Here is a 26,150-nt window from a genome sequence, read left to right as displayed (position 1 = left end):
CAGGCACAGTGACTCACACCTGTAATACCAGAACTTTGGGAGGCTGAGGCAGGCGGATTGCTTGAGCTCAGGAGTTGGAGACCAGCCTGGGCAACACGGCAAAACCCCGTCTCCACAAAAAATTAGCCGACCACGGTGGTGGACACTTGTGGTGCCAGCTACTCGGGAGGCTAAGGTAGGAGGATCCTTTGAGTCCAAGAGGCGGAAGTTGCAGTGAGCCAAGATCGCACCACTGCACTCCAGCCTGAGAGATGGAAGTAAAACTGTCTCAAAATATACATATATATATATATATTTTTCAAGACCTTATAATGTAAGTTTTTTGTTCAACTTCCAGACATTCAACTTTCAAATATAGTTTCGAAAATGTTCTACGTCTAACACAACGGCACCAAATGTGAGACTATAAATGTACATACACACAAACACTAAAAAAATGACCAGACATCCAATCCAGTGGAATCCAATGGCCATAATAGAAAGATACTGAGGATACTGTAGAGTGGCACAGAAGTATACCATAAAGGAACATAGCTCAATGGGAGATGTGTTTGAGAATATAGGGGTCAATAAAAGAACTGTATGCCACAAGGATTAGAAATGAGGTGCTGAGAATATCTAGGATAAAATTAGCAGCTCTACCTTGGAAATTTCCTTTATAGTGTAGGAAACGCTGATTCCCAGAGCATGATACAGGTAGAAGCAAATAAATAAAATGGGATTCTGGTAGAGCACTCAGCAGCTCTCTTCTCCTTATTCACTTAAACGTAGAACCAGCCCTACATAATTTATTACTTGAAATTGTGCTCATCTTCAGAATATATTTAGCACATTCTTAATTATTTAAACTATCATCAAAGAAAAATGAGTAATTATGTATACGGTTATACATTTTTAATTGCTTATTATAAAAACTAATATATAGTATTGGGTATTATTTTTAGACCCACAGAACCTACGTCTCTTGTCCTTAAACAAAAAATTTTGAGTGCCAAACCACATATTAATATTTAATATACACTATAAACTTTAAGTTCTGTAACTGAATATATTAAATATTAAAAGAATATTTAATATGTAACTCATTTTGACTATACAATTATGTATTACATGAAATTATAACATAATTTATAAAGGGCCAGGCACAGTGGCTTGGGCCTCTAATCCTGACACTTCAGGAGGTTGAGGTGGGAGGATCATTTGAGGCCAGGAGTTCAAGATCAACCTGGGCAACATAACAACACCCAATCTCTACAAAGTAAAAAAAAAAAAAAAATTGTTATTAAAATAATATATAACAGTAGTGAAAAAATAAGTCAATCTACTATAAAGAAGCTGTATACTTACCTACTAAAACAGAATAAAAATAATATTTATAGATCTTGGTCTTACCTATATTAAAATAAGCAGGAAATTTTTCAAGGATTCACATTAATAAATTCATCAAAGTCAAATATAAATTATACTCTAACATTCTATTTGCCATGAGTAAAAATTTTGAATTGTATAGCATATTACAGCATTATTTCTTCTTTTATTTTTGAGATGGAGTCTCATCTGTCACCAGGCTGGAGTGCATTGGCGCTATCTTGACCTCCGCCTCCCAGGTTAAAGCGGTTCTCCTGTGTCAGCCTCCCAAGTGGCTGGGACTACAGGCACACGTCTCCACGGCTAGCTAATTTTTGTATTTTTAGTAGAGATGAGGTTTCAGCATGTTGGCCAGGATGGTCTCGATCTCTTGACCTCATAATCCACCTGCCTCTGCCTCTCAAAGTGCTGGGATTACAGGTGTGAGCCACTGTGCCCGGCCACATTATTTCTTAAAAAATAAACACAAGTAGTTCTCTGAAAACTGGAACCGAACTTCTCATTCTGTTATTTTTTACTACTCAGTAGCCGTGTAAAAATATCTTCGACAGATTTTAAACCTATAAAATATTGTTCAGATTTTCTACTTCAAAAAATGTACGAGATTAATGAAAATACAGACTACAAAGAACTTACAAAATTATTTCACTATTGTCACTTGGATTTCCTGTGAAAGTAAAAGACTGTTTTAAAATTAAGAATTAGGAAGTAAATCTATGATAGTAAGACTTTTATCATGATTTCATTTGTTGCAATGATTTGACCTATATGTTCCACAAATCATTAATTGAGTATTCACTTTATGCAAAATATTTATATTTCAAATAAATCTATCGGTATTTAATCTTACATATAATATGAAGATGTTTATCATATGAGATATATACTTTATTTAAAAAGGTGACTATAAAAAGAATCAGGAAACATGGGATTAATGGAATTTTGCAACCAAACTTTCATTTTAAATTATGAAATATTATAATTTTCCTCCAAGTAGAATCAATTTTTTTAAAAAAGGAAATAGAAAGAAATGAAGTCTTAATGATATGTGATACGGTTTGGATATTTGTTGTCTACTCAAATCACATGCTGAAATGTAATCCCCAATGATAGAGACAGGGCCTAGTGGGAGGTGTTTGGGTCATGAGGATGGATCCCTCACGGCTTGGCGCTGCGTGATAGTGAGTTCTCAGAAGATACGGTTCTTTTAAAGTGCGTGACACATCCTCCCAACTCTCTCTTTTGCTCCAGCTCTGGCGATGTGACACACCAACTACTGCTTTGCCTTCCAACATGACTGTAAGCAGCCCAAGTCTTCAATAAATAAATTTGTTGTTTTAAGCCACCTAGTTTGTGGTACTTTGTAAACAGCCCTCACAAATAAGAGTCCCTTTCTCCACTGTATGTAATTAACTCTTGTCCATTTTTAAAGCCATACTTGATCCTGTAATAGGTGACACAGAAGATTCTACATTTATTACTACAATTATGTCTATTTCTTGTTCGCTATCTGCTCCCAGAACTGAACAGACTGCAAACTACATATTTTCAAAATGTTTGATAAGTGAATACAACCAGAAGAAATATATTTTAGGTTGTGAACAAATAGAAGACATAAAAATGAGCAAAGAATACATAGGCAAATAAACATCAAAAAACACATAAGGCAAAAAAGTATATTTTCTGCAGAAATCTAACTCATTTATCTATTAATATATTATTTTCAACAGTAATTTATTAAAACACATTTTTATGATGTTCATAAAAGACTTTCTGTAAGACTAAAAAATCACACTAAACTCATACTGCCTACTTTTCAAATATCCAATAAAATACACTTAAATCGTAATTTAAAGAATTGTATTTTTCTCAAATCTACTCTGTATGCTTACATTTTATATATTTTTTTACTAAATGACACCTAAAATTCCCATTCCTGTGCCATGAAGTATCATCAGAAAAAAATTTACAAACATTATCAAAATGTCTGAGACAGAATAGAGGAACAAAATCAAGTCAGGTATAACTTAACATTCTAAGTGTGTCTTTAACCCATTTATGCCTAGTGTTCTATTATCAGAATGCTAAGCTTGTGGGAGTTATTTATATCCTACTGTGCAAGGTCATTGCCAAGATCTGATTTTTCACACACACACACACACACAATTGCAACCTCCAGCATAAATGGGTTAAACGCTATATTAATTACTCACTTCTTAATAAGGACCACATATTCTATAAATGAGCTCTCAATACCTGGACATGAGCTGTAGTAAAATGCAAACTTTAAATTCAATAAATATTCATATTATTCAAAGTGCATATGGGGACATCTTAAAACTCACAAGAATCACAAAAATTAATGTCTTTTTACTCCAATTTAAATATCAAGAGGTCTTATTGGTAGTTCTCAATACGAACCTAACTCAATTCATTTTTTTTTTTAGGCAAGAATAAATGTATAGCCAATACCTGTATCTGGCAAGAAAATTTTATAACATCTCAAAAATATGTATCTTAGAACACATTAGAAATATTTAGCAGACATGGTGGAATTGGGGGAAGTAGTCTGAAAACAGAGGAATAGAAAAAGCATATCAATTTACCTCAATCTTTTTCCTAAGTGATTAAATAACTATTCGACAACTCCAAAATCCTTTTTATATGCACACCTGGGAAGAATACCTCCGTAACTTTATTCAGAGTCACAGTGATGTGGTTTTAGACCAGATGTTTAAATGTTACAGTATGTACATTTTCTTCCCCTCTTCTAAGGCAGAAGTAAAGTAAGAGGAATATTTGACTTCACTCCACAAGAGACCTATTTAATAGTTTGGCAGTTATGTAAGTAAAGGTAGCTTGGCTAGGTCAATGTTGACGACATACAGAACGACATGATCCTAATGAGTTGGAAAATATTGGCTCTCATGAGAATAGACCAGATGCTACTGAGCTGAGAAAGCTACTGTATTATTGAATTTCATTTTTATGAGGTAAAATTTATTATTCAACCATTAAGGTATCCCACATGAAATCTTGCATAAAATACTTTAACAGTTACTTTCTGGAAAGTAGATTTTTATTTTAACATTAAGACATAACTTAAATGAGGGATTCGAATGTCCATTTGATCACCTTTAGCACAGATTTTAAAGTCTGTAAGTTATTTCCCTGCAAATACCAGATTAATGGAACTACACTGTCAACAAAATAATGAGCTTCTGAACAAGGAAAAGTGGTAGCAAGTCCTTGTTTTCCAGAGCAAAACCAAAGCCATGTGTGACTTTATATTTAAGCCTCTCGCAAAAAGACAGGGTTAGAATTTCTATGATTTAAGAGCCATCAGAAACACGAATAACAAAAATATATAATTCAATAACCTGATTAATAATATGTATTAGCTCAAATTTTAATCTCTATCCTTTATAATTTATTATTTTAATTACATTTCCAATATTTGCTATAATTTCATTAATATTTTCTAATGAAGTAACACACTTTATCTGATCTCATTTACCAGAGGTAGTTTGGTATTGCAGACATAATAGTAACAGAAAATTCCAAGGTCTGGCTTCAAAAAATGACTTAGTCAGTGAATAGCTGTGGGATGATATTTAAGAAAAACACTAAATTGTTCTAAGCATAAATGTTCCCATCTGTAAAAAAGGATATATAATCTGCCAACAACAATGTTTCTGGTAAGAAGCCAATGAAATTAATAAATGAGAAATATCAATCTAAAATAGGTGAGCCAACTCAGTCTATCCAAGTAAATTTAATGTTATCCAGTCCTTACATTATACAGCTCACTAGATGAAAAACGCTAAGCAGACAGCTGTAAAGTATGTGAAAAGTAAATGAAAGTATAAAGTTTCATTTTTTTTATTATTATTATTCTACTTTAAGTTCTGGGATACATGTGCAGAACATACAGTTTTGTTACAAAGGTATACACGTGCCATGGTGTTCACGGCACCCATCAACCCATCATCTACATTAGGCATTTCTCCTAATGCTATCCCTCCCCTAGCCCCCCCAACCCCCAACAAACCCCAGTGTGTGATGTTCCCCTCCCTGTGTCCATGTGTTCCCACTGTTCAGCTCCTACTTATGAGTGAGAACATGTGGTGTTTGGTTTTCTGTTCCTGTGTTAATTTGCTGAGAATGATGGTTTCTAGCTCCATCCATCTCCCTGCAAAAACCATGAACCCATCCATTTTTATGGCTACATAGTATTCCATGGTGTATATGTGCCACATTTTCTTTATCCAGTCTATCATTGACAGACATTTGGGTTGGTTCCAAGTCTTTGCTATTGTGAATAGTGCTGCAATAAACATACAAATGCATGTGTCTTTATGTAGAATAGTTTATAATCCTTTGGGTATATACCCAGTAATGGGATTGCTGGGTCAAATGGTATTTCTGGTTCTAGATCCTTGAGGAATTGCCACAGTATCTTCCACAACGGTTAAACTAATTTACACTATCACCAACAGTGTAAAAGCATTTCTATTTCTCCACATCCTTTCCAGCATCTGTTGGTTCCTGACTTTTTAATGATCGCCATTCTAACTGGTGTGAGATAGTATCTCACTGTGGTTTTTATTTGCATTTCTCTAATGACTAGTGATGATGAGCTTTTTTTCTGTTTCTTGGCCACACAAATGTCTTCTTTTGAGAATTGTTTATTCATATCTTTCGCACACTTTTTCATGGTATTTTTTTTTCTTGTAAATGTGTTTAAGTTCCTTGTAGATTCTGAATATTAGACCTTTGTCAGATGGACAGATTACAAAAATTTTCTCCCATTCTGTAGGCTGCCTGTTTACACTGATGATAGCTTCTTTTGCTGTGCAGAGAAGCTCTTTAGTTTGATTAGATTCCATTTGTCAATTTTGGCTTTTGTTGCCATTCCTTTTGGGGTTTTAGTCACAAAGTCTTTGCCGGTGACTATGTCCTGAACGGTATTGCCTAGGTTTTCTTCTACAGTTTTTGTGGTTTTAGGCCTTACATTTAAGTCTTTAATCCATCTTGAGTTAATTTTTGTATAAGATGTAAGGAAGAGATCCAGTTTCAGTTTTCTTCATATGGCTAGTCAGTTTTCCCAAAACCATTTATTAAGCAGAGAATCCTTTCCCCATTGCTAGTTTTTGTTAGGTCTGTCAAAGATCAGATGGTTGTAGATGTGTGGTGTTATTTCTGAGGCCTCTGTTCTGTTCCATTGTTTGATATATCTGTTTTGGTACCAGTACCATGCTGTTTTGGTTACTGTAGCCTTTTAGTATATTTTAAAGTCAGGTACTGTGATGCCTCCAGCTTTGGTCTTTTTGTTTAGGACTGTCTTGGCTATACAGGCTCTTTTTCAGTTCCATATGAAATTTAAAGTAGTTTTTGCCAATTCTGTGGAGAAAGTCAATGGTAGCTTGATGGGGATATATTGAATCTATAAATTACTTTGGGCAGTATAGCCATTTTCACGATATTGATTCTTCCTATCCATGAACATGGAATGATTTTCCATTTGTATGTGTCCTCTCTTATTTCCTTGGGCAGTGGTTCGTAGCTCTCCTTGAAGAGGTCCTTCACATCCCTTGTAAGTTGTATCCCTAGGTATTTTATTCTCTTTGTAGCAATTGTGAATGGGAGTTTGCTCATGATTTGGCTGTTTGTCTATTATTGGTGTATAGGAATGCTTGTGATTTCTGCACATTGATTTTGTATCCTGAGACTTTGCTGAAGTTGCTTATCAGCTTAAGGACATTTTGGGCTGAGACGATGGGGTTTTCTAAATATACAGTCATGTCATCTGCAAAGAGAGACAATTTGACTTCCTCTCTTTCCGTCTGAATACCTTTATTTCTTTCTCTTGCCTGATTGCCCTGGCCAGAACTTCTTTCTTTTTTATTTATTTATTTATTTTATTATTATTATACCTTTAAGGGTACATGTGCATAACATGCAGGTTTGTTAAGATATGTATACTTGTGCCATGTTAGTCTGTTGCAATCCATCAATCTCATTCATTTACATCAGGTATAACTCCCACGTAATCCCTCCCTCCCTCCCCATGATAGGGCCCCCCGTGTGTGATGTTAATTCCTTCCTGAGTCCAAGTGATCCATCTGTTCAGTTCCCCACCTATGAGTGAGAACAACATGCAGTGTTTGGTTTCTGTTCTTGTGATAGTTTGCTAAGAATGATGGTTTCCAGCTGCATCCATGTCCCTACAAAGGACGAACCTCATCCTTTTATGGCTGCATAGTATTCCATGGTGTATATGTGCCACATTTCTAATCCACCTGTCACTGATGGACATTTGGGTTGATTCAAGTCTTTGCTATGAATAGTGCTGCAATAAACATAATGTACATGTGTCTTTATAGCAGCATAATTTATAATCCTTTGGGTATATCCCCAGTAATGGGATGGCTGGGTCATACGGGTACATCTAGTTCTAGATCCTTTTTGAGGAATCGCCATACTGTTTTCCTCCTTATAATGGTTGAACTAGTTTAAGGCAATCCCACTAACAACAGTGTGTAAAAGTGTTCCTATTTCTCCACATCCTCTCCAGCACCTGTTGTTTCCTGACTTTTAATGATCGCCATTCTAACTGGTGTGTGAGATGGTATCTCATTGTGGTTTTGATTTGCATTTCTCTGATGGCCAGTGATGATGAGCATTTTTTCATATGTCTGTTGGCTGTATGAATGTCCTCTTTGAGAAATGTCTGTTCATATCCTTTTGGCCCACTTTTTGATGGTTTTTCATGTTTTTTTTCTTTTGTAAATTTGTTGGAGTTCTTTGATACTGTGTTGAATAGGAGTGCTGAGAGAGGGCATACTTTTCTTGTGCCAGTTTTCCAAGGGAATGCCTCCAGCTTTTGCCCATTCCATATGATATTGGTTTTGAGTTTGTCATAAGTAGCTCTTATTATTTTGAGATACGTTTCATCAATACCTAGTTTATTGAGAGTTTTTAGATGAAAGGGTGTTGAATTTTATTGAAGGCCTTTTCTGCATCTATTGAGATAATCATGTGGTTTTTGTCAATGGTTCTCTTTATGTGATGGATTACGTTTATTGACTTGCATTATGTTGAACCAGCCTTGCATCCCAGGGATGAAGCCAACTTGATCATGGTGGATAAGCTTTTTGATGTGCTGCTGGATTTGGTTTGCCAGTATTTTATCAAGGATTTTCACATGGAAGTTCATCAGGGATATCGGCCTGAAATTTTCTTTGGTTTTTTTTTTTTTTTTTTTTGGAGACAGAGTCTCGCTCCGTTACCCAGAATGGAGTGTAATGGCGCGATCTCTGATCACTGCAAGCTCCACCTGCTGGGTTCGCGCTATTCTCCTGCCTCAGCCTCCAGAGTAGCTGGGACTACAGGTGCCTGCCACCATGCCCAGTTAATTTTTTGCATTTTTTTTTAGTAGAGACAGGGTTTCACCGTATTAGCCAGGATGGTCTCGGTCTCCTGACCTCATGATCCGCCCGCCTCAGCCTCCCAAAGTTCTGGGATTACAGTTGTGAGCCACTGCGCCCAATTTTTTTTGTTGTGTCTCTGCCAGGTTTTGGTATCAGGATGATGCTGGCCTCATAAAATGAGTTAGGGAGGAGTCTCTATTTTTCTGTTATTTGGAATAGTTTCAGAAGGAATGGCACCAGCTCTTCTTTGTAACTTTGGTAGAATTCAACTGTGAATCCATCTGGTCCTGGGCTTTTTTTGATTGGTAGGCTGTTAATTACTGCCTTAATTTCAGAAATTGTTATTGGTCTATTCAGAGATTTGACTTCTTTCTGGCTTAGTTTTGGGAGGGTGTATGTGTCCAGGAATTTATCCATTTCTTCTAGATATCCCGTTGCATTGTCACATCCATTCACAGGTCTATTGACTCCCTCCCCTTGGGAATCTGTAGAACTGAAAATATCTAGTTCTTCATACGTTTCTGTGAGCCTAGTGAGGCCTCTTGTAAATAGCTACATTAATGGGGCACAAATATATACTTTCTTCACTAAGTTCAAACAGCTAGACCTAACCAATGTCTTGAATTTTATTCTTCTCTCATCAATATCTATTCATTATCCTATTTTCTTTCTTGGTTTACTCTTTGAATTTACCTTCACTCTATCATCCTTGTAACTAAAACAACAGATCACCTAGACTCCAATTCTGACTGGTGTTATCTCAGTCTCCAAGAACTTTATATCCTAGAACAACTTCCATAGGTAATATCTTCAGATAGATGATTCCAGCAAGGCCTATGTCTACGACAAGAACAACAGATTAAGCCCACAGACAATAATATATTTGGCATTCGCAAGAACTCTATGAGCAGCTATAAAAATATTTTCATCATTTTATAGATGAGAAAATTAACTAAAACTTAATGAAACAAACTGACCTTTATTTAGTCATACCTATAGTTATTGAGAAAGTCTTCACACTCCAATTCAGTGATCTTTCCTAAGTGTCAACAGTTGAAAAGTGAAAATAATATGCAACAGAGATACTAAGACACTAAACCAGTATTTATATGTAACATAAAGATTAATAATATTCAATGCACAAAATCAAATCCCTAGCAAGCACCAGCATATAACTTTTTTATTTTAATATACTTTTAATTTGATTTTTGCAAGAGCTGAGGAAGAAGGATTCATCATTGTAGCATTATAAAACATAACTCAACATCCACAGATATTCTCCTAAAGCCTCTTAAACTCATTCACAAAATAGAAATTAGTGACTGATTCAACAATGAAAATTTATCTCTCACTTTTGTGATATAGCATTTATCAAAGAAAAAATTTTCTCACTAAAAGCACTTTGCAGTTTTGATGCTTGAAGTTAAATTTGTTATTGCTTTTGTGGCACATTAGTCCAACATTTAGAATGAGAAGACTGAGGCACAAAGTTTCTATTCTAGTCTTTTCAAATTCTTAGTAGTAATCAAGGAAGTTGATTTCAAAACTCGCTAATAAACCATAATTTATAATGAAAGAAATGGTAAAAATAGGAACTCAATTATACACATGCATTTTATAAGAATTATCAAACATCAGTAACAGTTTAATTCAGGTCAGATACTGTTATTTTGGTGGTAGTAAAAGTGAAACATACACACATTTCTTATTTGCAAACGAATGACAGAATAGGCATGGAGAAAACAAAGATAAACAGAGAAAGGAAAAAAATAGTCTAAAATTATAGCATCATAGATAATGTTGGCCAATGGGAATGAAGCTAAAGAGTAAGACCAAAAAGGATTCTGTGATATTAATAAAATGAAAAAAATAAAAGGACTAAAAGTAATGATGATGACGAAGAATCAATATCAGTATCAAAGGGATAAACCATTTCTAAATGATAACAAGGTCCAGTGTAAAGAAGATGTACTTGAGGGTAATGAAAAAACTTAGACAAAAGTCACCATCAAAAAAGTAAAAAGATAACCCACAAAATTACACGAAACATTTGCAAACCATATCTGATAGGAAACTTTTATCTAAATTATATAAAGAATTCTCACATTTTAAAAGAAAAAGATAAAAGAGGCAGATCTTAAAATAAGCAAAGGATTTGAAAAATTTCTCCATAGAAGAGATATAAATAGCTAATAAACACATGAAAAGATACTCGACATCATTAGCCACGAGGGAAATGAAAAGGAAAGCCATAATGATGCCACTTCACACCTACAATGATGGCTGGAACACAAAAGACAGATAACAATATGATGAGGATGTGGAGAGATTAGAACCATCACACATTGCCAATGGAAAGTACAATGATACAGCTGTTTTAGAAAACAGTCTGGCAGCTCCTCAAAAGGTTACAAATAAAATTACCATATGACCCAGCAATTATATGTATAGGTATACATACAGAAAAGAAATAAAAGCATACATTCACAAAAAAAAAAAAAAAAAAAAAAGACCTGTACTTGAAAGTTCAAAGCAACATTATTCACAATAGTCAGAAATAGAAATAATGCAAAGGTCCATCAACTGATTAATGAATTAACAAAATATGGTACATGGATAAAATGGAATACTATTTGGCAATAAAAAGGAATGAGCACTGACATATGCTACAATATGGGCAAACTCTGAAATAGTATGCTAAGTGGAAAAATGCACTAATATGCAGTCACAAAGAACTGCATTTTATGTAATTCATTTATATGAAGTGTCCACAATAGGCACATCCATATAGACAAAAAGTAGATTAGTATTTGCCTATTGCTGGGAAAATGGGAGGCTCCAGGAGTGATAGCTAAGGAATGCAAGGCTTCATTCAGGGATGCTGGAAACGTTCTAAAATTGATTATGGTAATGGATACACAACTCTGTGAATATATTAAAAGCCACTAAACTACATACCTGAAAAGGAATAAATAGTGTGGTACAAAAATTTTATCTAAATAAAACTGTTTTTAAAAACTTAACAGAAGGAAGGGAAAGGAAAAGAAAGAATAAAATATTTCTGACATGGAGGAGGAGAGAATACCTGAAAAAATAGTAGGAATGTGGAAGAGAATGTAATTTTTCTGTTTCAGAGCCTGCTATTGGTCTATTCAGGGATTCAACTTCTTCCTGGTTTAGTCTTGGAAGAGTGTAAGTGTCCAGGAAATTATCCATTTCTTCTAGATTTTCTAGTTTATTTGAGTAGAGGTGTTTATAGTATTCTCTGATGGTAGTTTGTATTTCTGTAGGGTCGGTGGTGATATCCCCTTTATCATTTTTTATTGCGTCTATTTGATTCTTCTCTCTTCTCTTCTTTAGTAGTCTTGCTAGCGGTCTGTCAATTTTGTTGATCGTTTCAAAAAACCAACTCCTGGATTCATTGATTTTTTGGAGGGTTTTTTGTGTCTCTATCTCCTTCAGTTCTGCTCTGATCTTAGTTATTTCTTGCCTTCTGCTAGCTTTCGAATGTGTTTGCTCTTGCTTCTCTAGTTCTTTTAATTGTGATGTTAGAGTGTCAATTTTAGATCTTTCCTGCTTTCTCTTGTGGGCATTTAGTGCTATAAATTTCCCTCTACACACTGCTTTAAATGTGTCCCAGAGATTCTGGTATGTTGTATCTTTGTTCTCATTGGTTTCAAAAAACATCTTTATTTCTGCCTTCATTTCGTTATGTACCCAGTAGTGACAGACTGGATTAAGAAAATGTGGCACATATACACCATAGAATACTATGCAGCCATAAAAAAGGATGAGTTTGTGTCCTTTGTATGGACATGGATGCAGCTGGAAACCATCACTCTTAGCAAACTATCACAAGAACACAAAACCAAACACTGCATGTTCTCACTCATAGGTGGGAACTGAACAATGAGATCACTTGGACTCGGGAAGGGGAACATCACACACCGGGGCCTATCATGGGGAGGGGGGAGGGGGGAGGGATTGCACTGGGAGTTATACCTGATGTAAATGATGAGTTTATGGGTGCTGACGAGTTGATCGGTGCAGCACACCAACATGGCACAAGTATACATATGTAACAAACCTGCACATTATGCACATGTACCGTAGAACTTAAAGTATAATAATAATAAAAATAAATTTTAAAAAAAAAGAATGTAATTTTTCTGAAGTACAAGTAGACTGTAATTAGCATAGTGTTAAATTCAAGGAAAAAGACTAGTGTTAAAATAAAACTAGTACTCAAAGAGAGGAAAATGTAGGAGAATGTAATCAAACAGAATTGGGTTCCAGATAGAAGAAAAAGCCATACACAGGAAAAAACTGGATACTGTTGGTCGGTAACTATCAATAATATGAATTAAGACAGCAAGTAGGAGGGTAGGCTAGAGGCATGAGATTATGATGAAAGGTGGTGTACAGTCAAACGTAGACTTTAAAAATAATGGTTCTGGGGTGGGTGCGGTGGCTCACGCCTGTAATCCCAGCACTTTGAGAGGCCGAGGTGGGCGGATCACAAGGTCAGGAGATCGAGAGCATCCTGACTAACACGATGAAACTTCATCTCTACTAAAAATACAAAAAATTAGCCAGGCATAGTGGCGGGCACCTGTAGTCCCAGCTACTCAGGAGGAAAATGGCATGAACCCAGGAGATGGAGCTTGCAGTGAGCCAAGATCGCACCACTGCACTCCAGCCTGGGTGACAGAGCGAGATTCCATCTCAAAAAATATAATAATAATAATGATAATAATAACAGTTCTTCTATCACACATTATCAGAACCTAAGTCTGAGAGATCCAAAAATGTACACAACTTGTATAATCTCTTTATTAATGCGGGAAATGGAAACTAGTCGTAAAGCAAAGGATCCCATACTTAACACAAAACATATTAAACAAAGCTTAACAGTGCTGAGTACTGTGTAATGAGAGTCCTCAGATGCAAAATAATAAAATGCTAAAACTTTACACCCTATACACATACACATTTCCTGGATCTTTAGATAGAACTATTTGAAGGCACAATCCTTTAAGCACTCAGTAAGAATACAAAGCATAGAATGAGGTTTTGTTTTTTGGGGGTCGTGTGGGGGAAGACAAGAAAACTGGCCACCTGGAAATCTGGCTTTTTAAAACTGTCTTAGCTGATGGTTTCTCTTTAATCTGTTATAAATTTTGTAGATATTTCATTTGATAAAAATAAAATTATTTGGCAAAGAAACGTCTTAACATCATTTTAATTTCTTCAACTCCTCACTATGCAAAAATTAGTCCCACTAATTTTAGGTTTCTAAATGACAGAACATCAGGTTACAAATAACAATCTGTTGTCACTTGCCTGATGAATTTTTCAATACATATGCCAGCATTCTTTTAAACACAGAATATTTGTAGAAAAGGAAATTTGAAATAAAACGCTTTTTCATAGCACAGTCCATTTCATAAATTCAGAAAAGTAAAAATGGAATAGGTTTGGCTAGGAAAAAAAATTATAAAAGCAAATTATTTCATGAGCTTACTAATATGAATGTTCAGGCTATCTAAGCCAATTAACAAAAATAAAAATTTTAAATTTTAAAAATACATTAATATTGTGAGACAATAAACCAAAAAATACTCTGAAGAAAACATCACAGGAAATAGAAATTTAGCAAATAAACAAATAAATGAATTAGACAGTTTCAGACAGTGATAAGTGCTAATGCCAAGGAAGATGTTACTGTAGAGTTAACTTATAGATGGGCTAGCATCAAAAAGGTTAAGATTTTGAATAGTAAATCCATATAGACTGGCAATAACATAGTCTACTTAAATAATCATCAAATTAAAACGTTTTTTGAAGACAAAATTCATATAACATAACCCTCATTTTTTCAAAGTGTGTAATTAAATGGATTTTACCATATATATTAGGTTGGTACAAATGTAATCGTGTTTTTTGCCATTCAAATTAATGGTGATTACTTTTGTATCAACCTAATGCAAGGTTATGAATCCCATCACAACTATATAATTACAGAATATTTTCACCACCCCAAAAATAAATCTTGGGGAAAATCACAAATATGTGAAAATCAAACAACATGTTCCTAAATTACCAACAGGTAAAGATGAAATCAAAAAGTATCTTGAGACAAATGAAAATGTAAACACAAAATACACAACCTAGGAAATGCAGCTGAAGTAGTTCTAAGAAAGAAGATTACAGCAATACATGCCTAAATAAAAAAACAAATATTTCAAATAAATCATCAAACATTATACTTCAAGGAACTAAAAAAAGGTCTAAAGTCAGCAGGAGAAAGAAAAGCACAAATATCAAAACAGAAATACACAGAGACTAGGAAAACAATTTTAAAAATAAAAATAAGAGTTGGATTTTTGACAAGATAAACCCTTCAATAGACTAAGAAAAAAGAAGCATGCTCAAATAAATAAAATTAAAAATAAAAGTGGAGAGATTACAGCTGATAGAAACAATGGAAATATGTAGACTCATCATAAGCGGCTACTATGAACAACACTACATCAATGGATTGGATAAGCTAAAAGAAATTAATAAATTCCTAGACACATTTAACCTATCAAGACTTAATCACGAAAGAATGGAAAATACAAGTAGACCAATAATGAGTAAGAAGAGTGAATCAGTAACAAAAAGTCCCCATCAAAGAAAAGTTCTGGACTGGATGAATTCTACCAGACATTTAAAGAACCATTAACATTGATCACTTCTCAAACTCTTCCAAAAATCTGAAGAGAGAATACTTTCAAACTCATTTTAGAAGGCTAGCATTACCCTCATACCAAAGCCAGAAAAGGGCACTACAAGAAGACAAACTTACAGACCAATATCTCTGGCGAACATAGATGTAAAAATTCTTAACAAAATATTAAATGAAATTCAACAACACATTAAAATAATCTTTTGCCATGATACAGTGGTATTTATTCACGCGATGCAAGGATGGTTTGACAAATACAACTCAATAAATATGATACACCACATTAACAAAATAAAGGACAAAAGTCATATCATCATCCCAATAGATGCAGAAAAAGCATTTGACAAAATTCAACAGCCTTTCATGATCAAAACTACTAACAGATTAGGTATAGAAGGAATGTACCTAAACACAATAAAGGACATACAGAACAAGCCCATGGCTAACATCATATGGAAGAGTGAAATGTTGAAATCTTTAAAGATAGTGACCTGACAAGAATGCTCACTCTCACTACTTCTTTTCCACACAGTACTGGAAGTCCTATTCAGAAAAACTAATCAAGAGGAAGAAATAAAAGGTATTGTAATAGAAAAAAAAAAAGTTAAATTGTCTCTACTTGTTGACAATATGATCTTTTATGTAAAAATCCCGGCCAGGCATAGTGGCTCACACCTGTAATCCCAGTATTTTAGGAGGACAAGGTGGGTGAATTACTTGAGGTAAGGAGTTCAAGACCACCCTGACCAACATGGTGAAACCCCATCTCTACTAAAAATACAAAAAACCTACCCGGGTGGGGTGACGTGCCTGTAATCCCAGTTACAAACCCAGGAGATGGAGGTTGCAGTAAGCCAAGATCACACCACTGCATTCCAGCCTGGGGGACAGAGGGAGACTCCAAATCAAAAAAAAAAAAAAAAAAACAAATCCCTAAAGACTCCATCCAAAAACTTTTAGAACTGATAAGTGAATTCAGTAAAGATGTAGGTTACAAAATCAACATGTAAAAATCAGTACCATTTTTATGCATTAACATGTCCAAAACTAAAACTATCCATAAAAGAAATTAGGAAAACAATCCCATTTATAATAGCAGAAACAAAAATACATAGATATAAATTTAACCAAGGATATGAAAGATCTATGTACTGAAAAGTATAACACAGTGATAAAAAAAAAAAAAAAACTAAAAAAAAAACACAAATAAATGGAAAGGTAAGTTCTGTTCTACTGAAATGAGAGAACTAATGTTAAAATGTCCATGTTACCCAAAACAAGCTACAGATTCAATGCAACCCCTATCAAAATTCTAATGTCATTTTTCACAGAAATAGTAAAAAAAATCCATAAATTCATATGGAATAAAATACCTCAAAGAACCAAAGCAATCTTAAACAAAAAAGAATAAAGCTGAAAAAAATCACACTATCTGACTTTATACTAAAAAGCTATAGCAATCAAAACAGCATGGTACTGTCATGAAGACAGACAGACACATCAACCTACAAAACAAGACAGAATTCAAAATAAACCCACACATTTACGGACAATTGATTTTTGATGAAGATGCCAAGAATATACAATAGGGAAAGAACAGATTCTTCAATAAATGCTGCTAGGAAAACTGGATATCTACATGCAGAACAATGAGATTGAATCCTTACCTAACACCATGAGGAAAAACCAATTCAGAAGGGATTAAAGACTTAAATATAAGACCTGAAACTATAAATCTACTAGAAGAAACTTACGGACAAAGCTTCATTGGTCTGGGCATTGACTATAACCCTGAAAGCACAGGAAATGAAAGCAATAACAGAAAAATGGAACTGCATCAAACAAAATCTTCTGCAGAGCAAAAGAAACAACAGAACGAAGGAAGAACACAGAAACTGCGAGAAAAATTTGCAAACCATCCCTCTGATAAAGAGTTGTTATCCAAAATATCTAAGGAACTCAACTCAATAATAAGAAAACGAATACGCAATTTTAAAATGGCACAGGACCTGAACAGACATTTCTCAAAAGGTGACAAATGGCCAACAGATGACAAATGGTGACAAATGAACAATGCAAATGGCCAACATCTAAATGGTTCATACAAATGACCAACAAGTTTATAAAAACATACTCAACATCATTGATTACTAGAGAAATGTAAATTAAATTCACAATGAGATATAACCACATACCTGTTAGAATGGCCATTTTCAAAATGATGAAAGGTAAGTGTTAGCAAGGATGTGGAGAAAAAGAGAATACCATTGGTGGGAATGAAAATTAGTACAACCTTCACGCCTGTAATCCCAGCACTTTGGGAGGTTGAGGCAGGCGGATCATGAGGTCAAGAGATAGAGACCATCCTGGCCAACACGGTGAAACCCCGTCTCTACTAAAAATACAAAAAATTAGCTGGGCATGGTGGCGCACACCTGTAGTCCCAGCTACTCAGGAGGCTGAGGCAGGAGAATCACTTGTACCTGGGAGGCAGATGTTGCAGTGAGCTGAGATCGTGTCACTGCACTCCAGCCTGGCAACAGAGCAAGACTCTGTCTCAAAAAAACAAAAAAAAAAGAAAAGAAAAAAGAAAATTAGTACAACCATTATGGAAAATGGTATGGAAGTTCCTCAAAAATCTAAAAATATAACTAGCATATGATCCACCAATCCCACTTCTGGGTATATGTCCAAAGAAAATGAAATCATGTTAGAGAGATATCTGCACACCCGTGTTCACTGTACAACAGCCAAGATATGGAATCAGTATCAGTGTCCATCAAGGGATGAGTGGATAAAGAAAATATGGCATATATCCACAATAGATTACTATTCTGCCTTAAAAAAAGAAGGAAAGTCTGTTGTTTAAGACAACACAGTTGAACCTGGAGGACATTATACTAAGTGAAATAAGCCAGGTACTGCAGGATCTCACTTAAATGTGGTATCTAAAAAGGTCAAACTCATAGAAGTAGAGAGTAGAATGGTGGTTAGAGTAGAATGGTGGTTACCAAATGTAGGCGGAATGGAGTGGGGGTTGGTATGTAATAGGAAGATGCTGTTCAAAGGGTACAAAGTTTCAGTTAGGAGCAGTAAGTTCAATTCAAAAAGAGGATACAAATATGTATGTCTGTGTGTGTGTTTATATACACAATAAAATTTGCATGCTACTTCCAGGGATTCAGAAAACTCTTAAGTCCTTTCATAAGCTCCAAGTGAAGAACCTCTAGCCTACTGCAACATTTATCTTGTTATTCTTTATATAATGCTAAAAGCCAGTACCAGAACTACTACAACTTGAGCATCCCTAATCTGAAAACCCCAAATCTGAAATGCTCCAAAATTCAAAACTCTTTGGGCACTGACATGATACAAGTAGAAAATTCCACACCTGACCTCATGTGATTAAGTCACACAAATTATTAAAAATATTGTATAAAATTGCCTTCAGACGATGTGTATAAGATGTAAATGAAATGCAAATGAATTTCATATTTAGACTTGAGTCACAACTCCAGTATATCTCATTATGTAAGGGCAAATATTCCAAATCTGAAAAAAATCTGAAATTCGAATCACTCTGGTACCAAGAACTTTGGAAAAGGGATAATCAACCTGTATTTTACATTAGTTAATGGGTAGGCCAAATAAGAAAACTCTAATTTGTATGTCAGGTCTGAAATTAAAACCTTCAAAAGCATCATATAAGAACAAAAGTCGCTTTATTTTAACAGATAAATTAAAAATAATGTTACTTTAAGCATAATTACACTTAAATTATAACCTTTAAAAACTACTTTCATGTTACTGACAAATATAACATTATTATTTTGAACTGAAACAACTTTAAAAAGCTTCCATAATTTTTTATTTACATGCAAACTGAATGATAAGAAGATATCTCTTATAGTGACATCAAAGCAGAAATTTGTATTTTTAGTAGTTAATTAACTCATTAAGGGTGTCAGATTAATGCTTTTCAAACACACACACACAAAAAATTTGTTTACCAAACTAACCAAGTATTACAAGTAAGAATTTATTTCATTTTACCAGTATAATAAAAAATACTGTACTTATAATTTGGTTATCATTTCAAACACATACATTGATACCCTCAAAAGTTATCCAAAGGGTAAATTATACAAGAAGCTGGTGAAAAATAATCTTTTGCAATTATGAAACACACGCAGAAATAGGTACGAGGAAATAAAACTGGATGGCTTAACTCATAATCTGGATTTTAAGCATAAACTATAAATATCTACATTCACAGAAACGTATTACAATTTAAGTTGACCATGCTAGACATATGATTTTCATAATAAAATATTAGTTGCCTCTAACACAAATTTTCCATATACTTATCAAAAAGATTGTGCTCTTACCTATACTTAGGAAGACTTCATTTATCAAAGCTTCAATCACTGCAGAAGAGCTGGCACTTCCAAGATGAGACCAACTTTGATATATTGCTTGCAAGAGAAGTGTCTGTGCTCTTGTAGCTTGAATTGTGAGATTTGGAAGTTCAAATATACCTTCAGTTATAGCAATCTGAGATCTTTTGGTCCTGCACAAGAAAACAAAGAATCACAATAGAATAAACAGTATTTACAGACAACAAAATACTAAATGACTTAGGTTGCAAGGGAAGAAAGGGTATACATCCAAAGTATTTTAAAATGTGATTAAACAAAATAGATATGCAATTCTGCTAACTGTAAGTTTCACTATTTCAGGAACTCTGAATAATAAAATATAAAAATATAAACTAGAATGATGTCCATACACACATATTCACCTACACATACACTGCTCAAGCAATTACTACATAATCAAGGCAATCATTCTAAGTAAAAATAAAAATAGTGCTTGTTAACACTTAGAAAGGATTTACTAGCAAATCTGCATTGTTCTAAATTTCTTTTATCTATTAACACGTTGAATCCTGCCATAATAACTCTATGAGGGAGGTACTATCATTATACCAGTTTTTCAAATGGGAAAACCAAGACACACACAGATACATTAAGGTATCAAATGTCATACTACTAAAAAAAGGAAAAATTAGAATTTAAATCCAGGCAACCTGATCCACAGCCCTCTATCCTAATCCTTTCTCTCAGAAGTATTTATGAAGTATTTACATTATATGCAGACTCTACTTGATAGTAACATGGAAAATTATTTTTAAAATTTCTGCCCTGGAATATCTAATTTGTTGATCCCTTATTCATTTGGTTTTGTCTATGAATAAAGTGAATTACGTAATTAAATTTTCTAAATAACAAAGCCTCAAAGTAAGGAAATATTTCAATATGTTTGTGAGCAACAAGTTTATACTGAAGGTTAATTAAGCGTGCAAGATAAAATAGAAGAACAATAAAACAAAAGATAGATACCAAAAAAATCAGGATGCTACTATAGTAGACTGTAACCTGCTCTTTCCTCAACCTCACAAACCCTCCATCATTTGTCATTTTCCCAACTGTAACCACACATGGAGAGTACAGAACATCTCTTGTGTATCACCTAAAAAGCTTCTCACCCTACCTCATATTCTGGCCACTGCTATGGAGACCAATTCAAGGCACAGTTTTCATTTGCATTGCCTAAAGCCACCACGTATAGCATGAGACACCAGCAAACTACTTTGCAATCATACATGCAGAAGACAGAAATGTAGGAACAAACGCCTCCCTCTCTTCTCCCACTACCTGACTAGTCTCTGAGGAGTTCCCAGGAAATCAAGGACCAGGAAAGATAAAACACTAAAATAGGCCCGGCGCGGGGGCTCACGCCTGTAATCCCAGCACTTTGGCAAGCCAAGGCGGGCGGATCACAAGGTCAGGAGCTTGAGACCAGCCTGACCAACATGGTAAAACCCCGTCTCTACTAAAAATACAAAAATTAGCTGGGCGTGGTGGCGCATGCTAGTAATCCCAGCTACTCAGGAGCCTGAGGCAGGAGAATTGCTTGAACTCAGGAGGCGGAGACTGCAGTAAGCCTAGATCGAGATCATGCCACTGCATTCCAGCCTGGGAGACAGAGAGAGACTCCGTCTCAAAAAATAAAAAATAAAAAAAAAGAGAGAGAGAGAGACTAAAATAACTGAACAAACTTTTAATGGGATGTGGGATGTGGGACACTATCAAGCAATTTGAAGAAAACTATAAACCCAAATATCCCAGAAGTTCAAAAAACCCCAAGCAGAAGAGAATTAAAAACACAGCAAGGCACATTATAACCAAATTGTTGAAAACTAGTGTTAAGGAGAAAAACACATCACATGTAAAGAAACAAACCTAGAAAATGAAAGCAGACTCTTCATCAGAAATCATGCACAACAGAAGACAACAGAATAACATGACTGAAATGCAGAAAGAAAAAAGAAAAACGGTCAGCCTAGAATCCAAAATTCAGAAAAAAAATCTTTTAAAAATGTTAGCAAAAGAGCTTTTTTATGACTAAACACTGGGAAGAATTCCTCACCAGCATATCTGTACTACAAAAAAATGTTAAAGAAAATTCTTCAGGCTAAATGAATGTGATACCAGATGGAAACATTTGTGGCTCTACACAAAGAAATGTGAAGAGTGCTGGGAATGGTAAATATATGGGTGAATTTAAAAAAAAAAAAAAAAGAAGAAGAAGGAGAAAGAAACATTCTCATCTTCTAACAAGATTAAGAATTAACTGTTTAAAGCAAAAATCATTAACAACACAGAGTTTATAACATATGTAAAAGTAGAATGCATAATGCCAATAGCCAAGGATAGGAAGAGGGAATTGGAGGTTCTTACACAATGTATGACACAGAATAACATTATTTGAAGATAGCTGTGATAAGTAAAAGATGTAAACTGTAAAACCAAGGACAACTAAAGCCATAAAACTAAAAGGTAAAACTAATAAAGGCAATAGTGGAGACAGAGTGGAATAAGAATGAAATAGAGAGGATGAAACGGAATCAATCTAAATAAAGTTGGGAAAAGAAAAAAAGAAAACAAACAATAGATGGGACAACTAGAAAACAAACAGCAAGATACTAGAACTAAACCCCAAAAGATGGTATTATGTTAAGTCTGAAACACTTAAGCATACCAGTTCAAGGAAGAGATGCTCAGATTATATTGAAAAAAAAAAAAAGACCAACTATATATCCACTTTAAATATAAAGTAGATAGGTTAAAAATAAAGGGGATAGGAGCATGAAGGAGTAAACAAACCAGCAAAAGAAATACCACATAATTCTAATCAAAAAAGAGTCATGCATTAATATTAGACAAAGTAAACTTTGGAACAAAGACTATTACCATGGATAGAGAGAGATTTTTTCATAATGATAACATGGTTAATTAAGTTTGTAGGCACTACGGATGTCCGAAATACATACATTTTTTAAAATACATAACTGAAAACAGGAATAGACAAATCGAAAACCTGAAGATTTCAATACTCCTCTCTCGGGAACTGATAAAACAAATAGAACGTAAGTAAAGAATTAAAAACAAAAACACTACTGTGAATCAATTTGGCCTAACTGACATTTGTAGTCTGTGGGTGTCATACTGCATGTGAGATGGGTCTCTTGAAAACAGCCTTCCACTGGGACTTGGTTTTTTATCTAGTTTGCCTCTCTGTGCCTTTTAATTGGAGAATTTAGCCTATTTACATTCAAGGTTAGTATTGGTATGTGTAGATTTGACCCTGTCATCATTAAGTTACCTGTTTACTACAGACACTTGTTTGTATGGTTGCTTTATAATGTCACTGTTCTGTGTACTTAAGTGTTATTTTATAGTGCCTGGTAATGGTCTTTCCTTTTCATATTTAGTGCTTTTTTTCAGGAGCTTTTCTAAGACAGGTCCGGGAATCACAAATTCTCTCAGCATTGGCTTGTCTGAAAAGGATCTTCTTTCTCTTTCACTTACGAAGCTTAGTTTGACCAGATAAGAAATTCTTGGTTGGAATTTCTTTTCTTTAAGAATGTTGAATAGTGACCACCAATCTCTTCTGGCATGTGGGATTTCTCCTGAGAGATTCACTTTTGTTCTGTTGTGCTTCCTTTTGAAGGTGATTTGACGTTTCTCTCTAGCTGCCTTTAACATATTTTCTTTCATTTCGACCTTGGAAAATCTGATGATTATGTGTCTTAGAGATGATCTTCTTGTGAAGTATATTACTTCACAGAGAGGTTCTCTGCGTTTCCTGAATTGGAATATTGGCTCTAGCTAGATTGGGGAAGTTCTCATGAATCATACGCTGAAATATGTTTTCCATGTTGCATCCATTCTCCCCATCTCTTTCAGGGACACCAATGGATCACATATTTAGTCTCTTTACATAATCCTATATTGCTCAGAGGTTTTGTTCATAACTTTTTATTCTTTTTTTCTCTATTCGTGTCTGACTGTCTTATTTCAGAAAGTCAACATTCAAGCTCTCTTTCCTCTGAGTGGTCTATTCTGCTACTAATACTTGTGATTGCATTATGAAATTCTTGTAGTGTGTTTTTCAGCTTTATCAGGTAGTTCTTGTCTACACTAGCTATTTTGTCTGTCAGTGGCTGTATTGTCTTACTGTGATTCTTAGCTTCCTAGGATTGGGTTTCAACATACTCCTGCATCTTGGTGATCTTTGTTTCTAACCATATTCTGAATTCTATTTCTGTCATTTCAGATCGCTTGAGTTCAGGAGTTCAAGACCAGACTGGGCAACATGGCAAAACCCCATCTCTATTTTTTTTTCCTTTTAAGAAGTGAGGGGAAAAAATGAATAAGTGAGTTCACCAAGGTTGCAAGACACAAGGCAATTACACAAAAAACACTTTAGTAAATGTACACTTACAACGAACAACCCAAAACTGAAATTAAGAAAACAATTCCATTAACAGTACTAAAAAAAAAAAATACTTAGGAATAAATTTAACAAAGAAGTGTAAAATTTGCACACTTAAAACTACAAAATATTGTTGCAGGAAATTTTAAAAGACTTAAAAAAATGGAAAGACATCCCATGTTTATGGATTGGAAAACTTAACATTTTTAAAATGGCAACACTCTCCAAATTGATCAACAGATTCCATTCAATCCCTATCAAAACCCCAGCTACCTATTTTGAAAAAATGAACAAGGTAACCCCAAAATTCATATGGAGTTGCAAGGGACCTCAAATAGCAAAAACCATCTTTAAAAAGAAAAACAAAGTTGGAAAACTCACACTTCCCAATTTCAAAACTTACTACAAAGGGACAGTAATTAAAACAGTATCATACTTGCATAAAGATAAAACATGTAGATGAATGCACTAAAATTGACAATGGAAATAAAGCCATACATCTATGGTCAATTGATTTTTGATAAGGATGTCAAGAACAATCAATGGGAAAAGAACAGTATTTTCAGCAAATGGTTTTGGAACAACTGGATATGCTCATACAAAAGAATAAATTTGGACTAATACCTCAAGTCATACACAAAAATTCAAAATGGATGAAAGAGGTAAAATTACAACGGTCTTAGAAGTAGGCAGAGTTATAAATCTCCACAATCTTGAATTAGACAATAGTTGCTTATCTATAACAAGCAAAAGCCACAAAATAAAAAAGATAAATTGGACTTCATTAGAATTTTGAACTTTTGTGAATCAAGAGATACTATCAAGAAAATGAAAAGGCAAGTTACAGCATGGGAGGAATATTTGCAAATCATTTATCTGATAAGGGTCTAGTTTCCAGAATATAAAAAAAAACTCTCATAATTCAACAAGAACAAGATACACAGCCCAATTTTTAAACTGAACGTAGGACCTGAAAAGACACTTGGCAAAGAAGATATACAAATGGCCAATAAGCACAGGTAAAAATGCTCAACATTGTTAGACATCAGGGAAATGAAAATGAAAACCACTAGATACCACTTTGTACCCGTCAGAAGGGATGTAATTTTAAAAAATAAAAATAAACAGAAAATAACAAGTATGGCCTGAATAGGTAGAAATTGGAACATCACACACAGTGGTATAAGTTACTATGTAAAACACAATTTTGCAATTTGTAAAAAAGATGAACATTGAGTTACCATATGACCCAGCAATTATATTCATAGGTGTATACATACCCAAGAGGACTGAAAACATGTTAATACCAAAAAAATTGCACATGAATGTTCATTGCGGCAGTATTCTTAGCCAAAAAATGAGAATAACACAAATGTACCCCAACTGATGAATAAACAAAATGTATTTGATCCACAAAAGGAATATTATCCGGTCATAAAAAATGAAACACTGATACATGCTATAACATGGAAGAACCTTTAAAGCATTACATTAACTGAAAGAAATCAGACCAAAAAGTCACATATTATATCATTCTGTTAATATAAAATGTCCAGACTCATAGAGACAGAATTTCTTTTTTGAGGTTTTGAAAATGTTCTGGAATTAGATAGTGGTGATGACTGCACAAAACTGTGAATATAGTAAAAACCACTTAATTGTACACTTTAAAATGATGAAATTTATGTTGTAAATTTTAGCTCAGTGAAAACAAACTAGCTCCCTAAAGTATTAGAACTCTGTTCTTAGCAAAACTGATTCAAATACCATGCTTTCCC

General features: G+C 34.4%; 1 protein-coding gene across 1 annotated transcript in view; it reads right to left on the bottom strand.

Annotated features, from left to right (window-relative positions):
• VPS13B (vacuolar protein sorting 13 homolog B) overlaps positions 1-26,150 on the bottom strand; it is an 876,795-nt gene that overhangs the window by 686,522 nt on the left and 164,123 nt on the right. Inside the window, exon 17 of the mRNA XM_031669315.1 lies at positions 19,920-20,101. Coding sequence (XP_031525175.1) covers positions 19,920-20,101 — 182 coding nt within the window. The remainder of the gene's footprint in view (positions 1-19,919; positions 20,102-26,150) is intronic.

Source organism: Papio anubis, chromosome 8 (genome assembly GCF_008728515.1).
Source record: "Papio anubis isolate 15944 chromosome 8, Panubis1.0, whole genome shotgun sequence".
NCBI lineage: Eukaryota > Metazoa > Chordata > Mammalia > Primates > Cercopithecidae > Papio > Papio anubis.
This window is presented reverse-complemented; position numbering and strand designations above follow the sequence as displayed.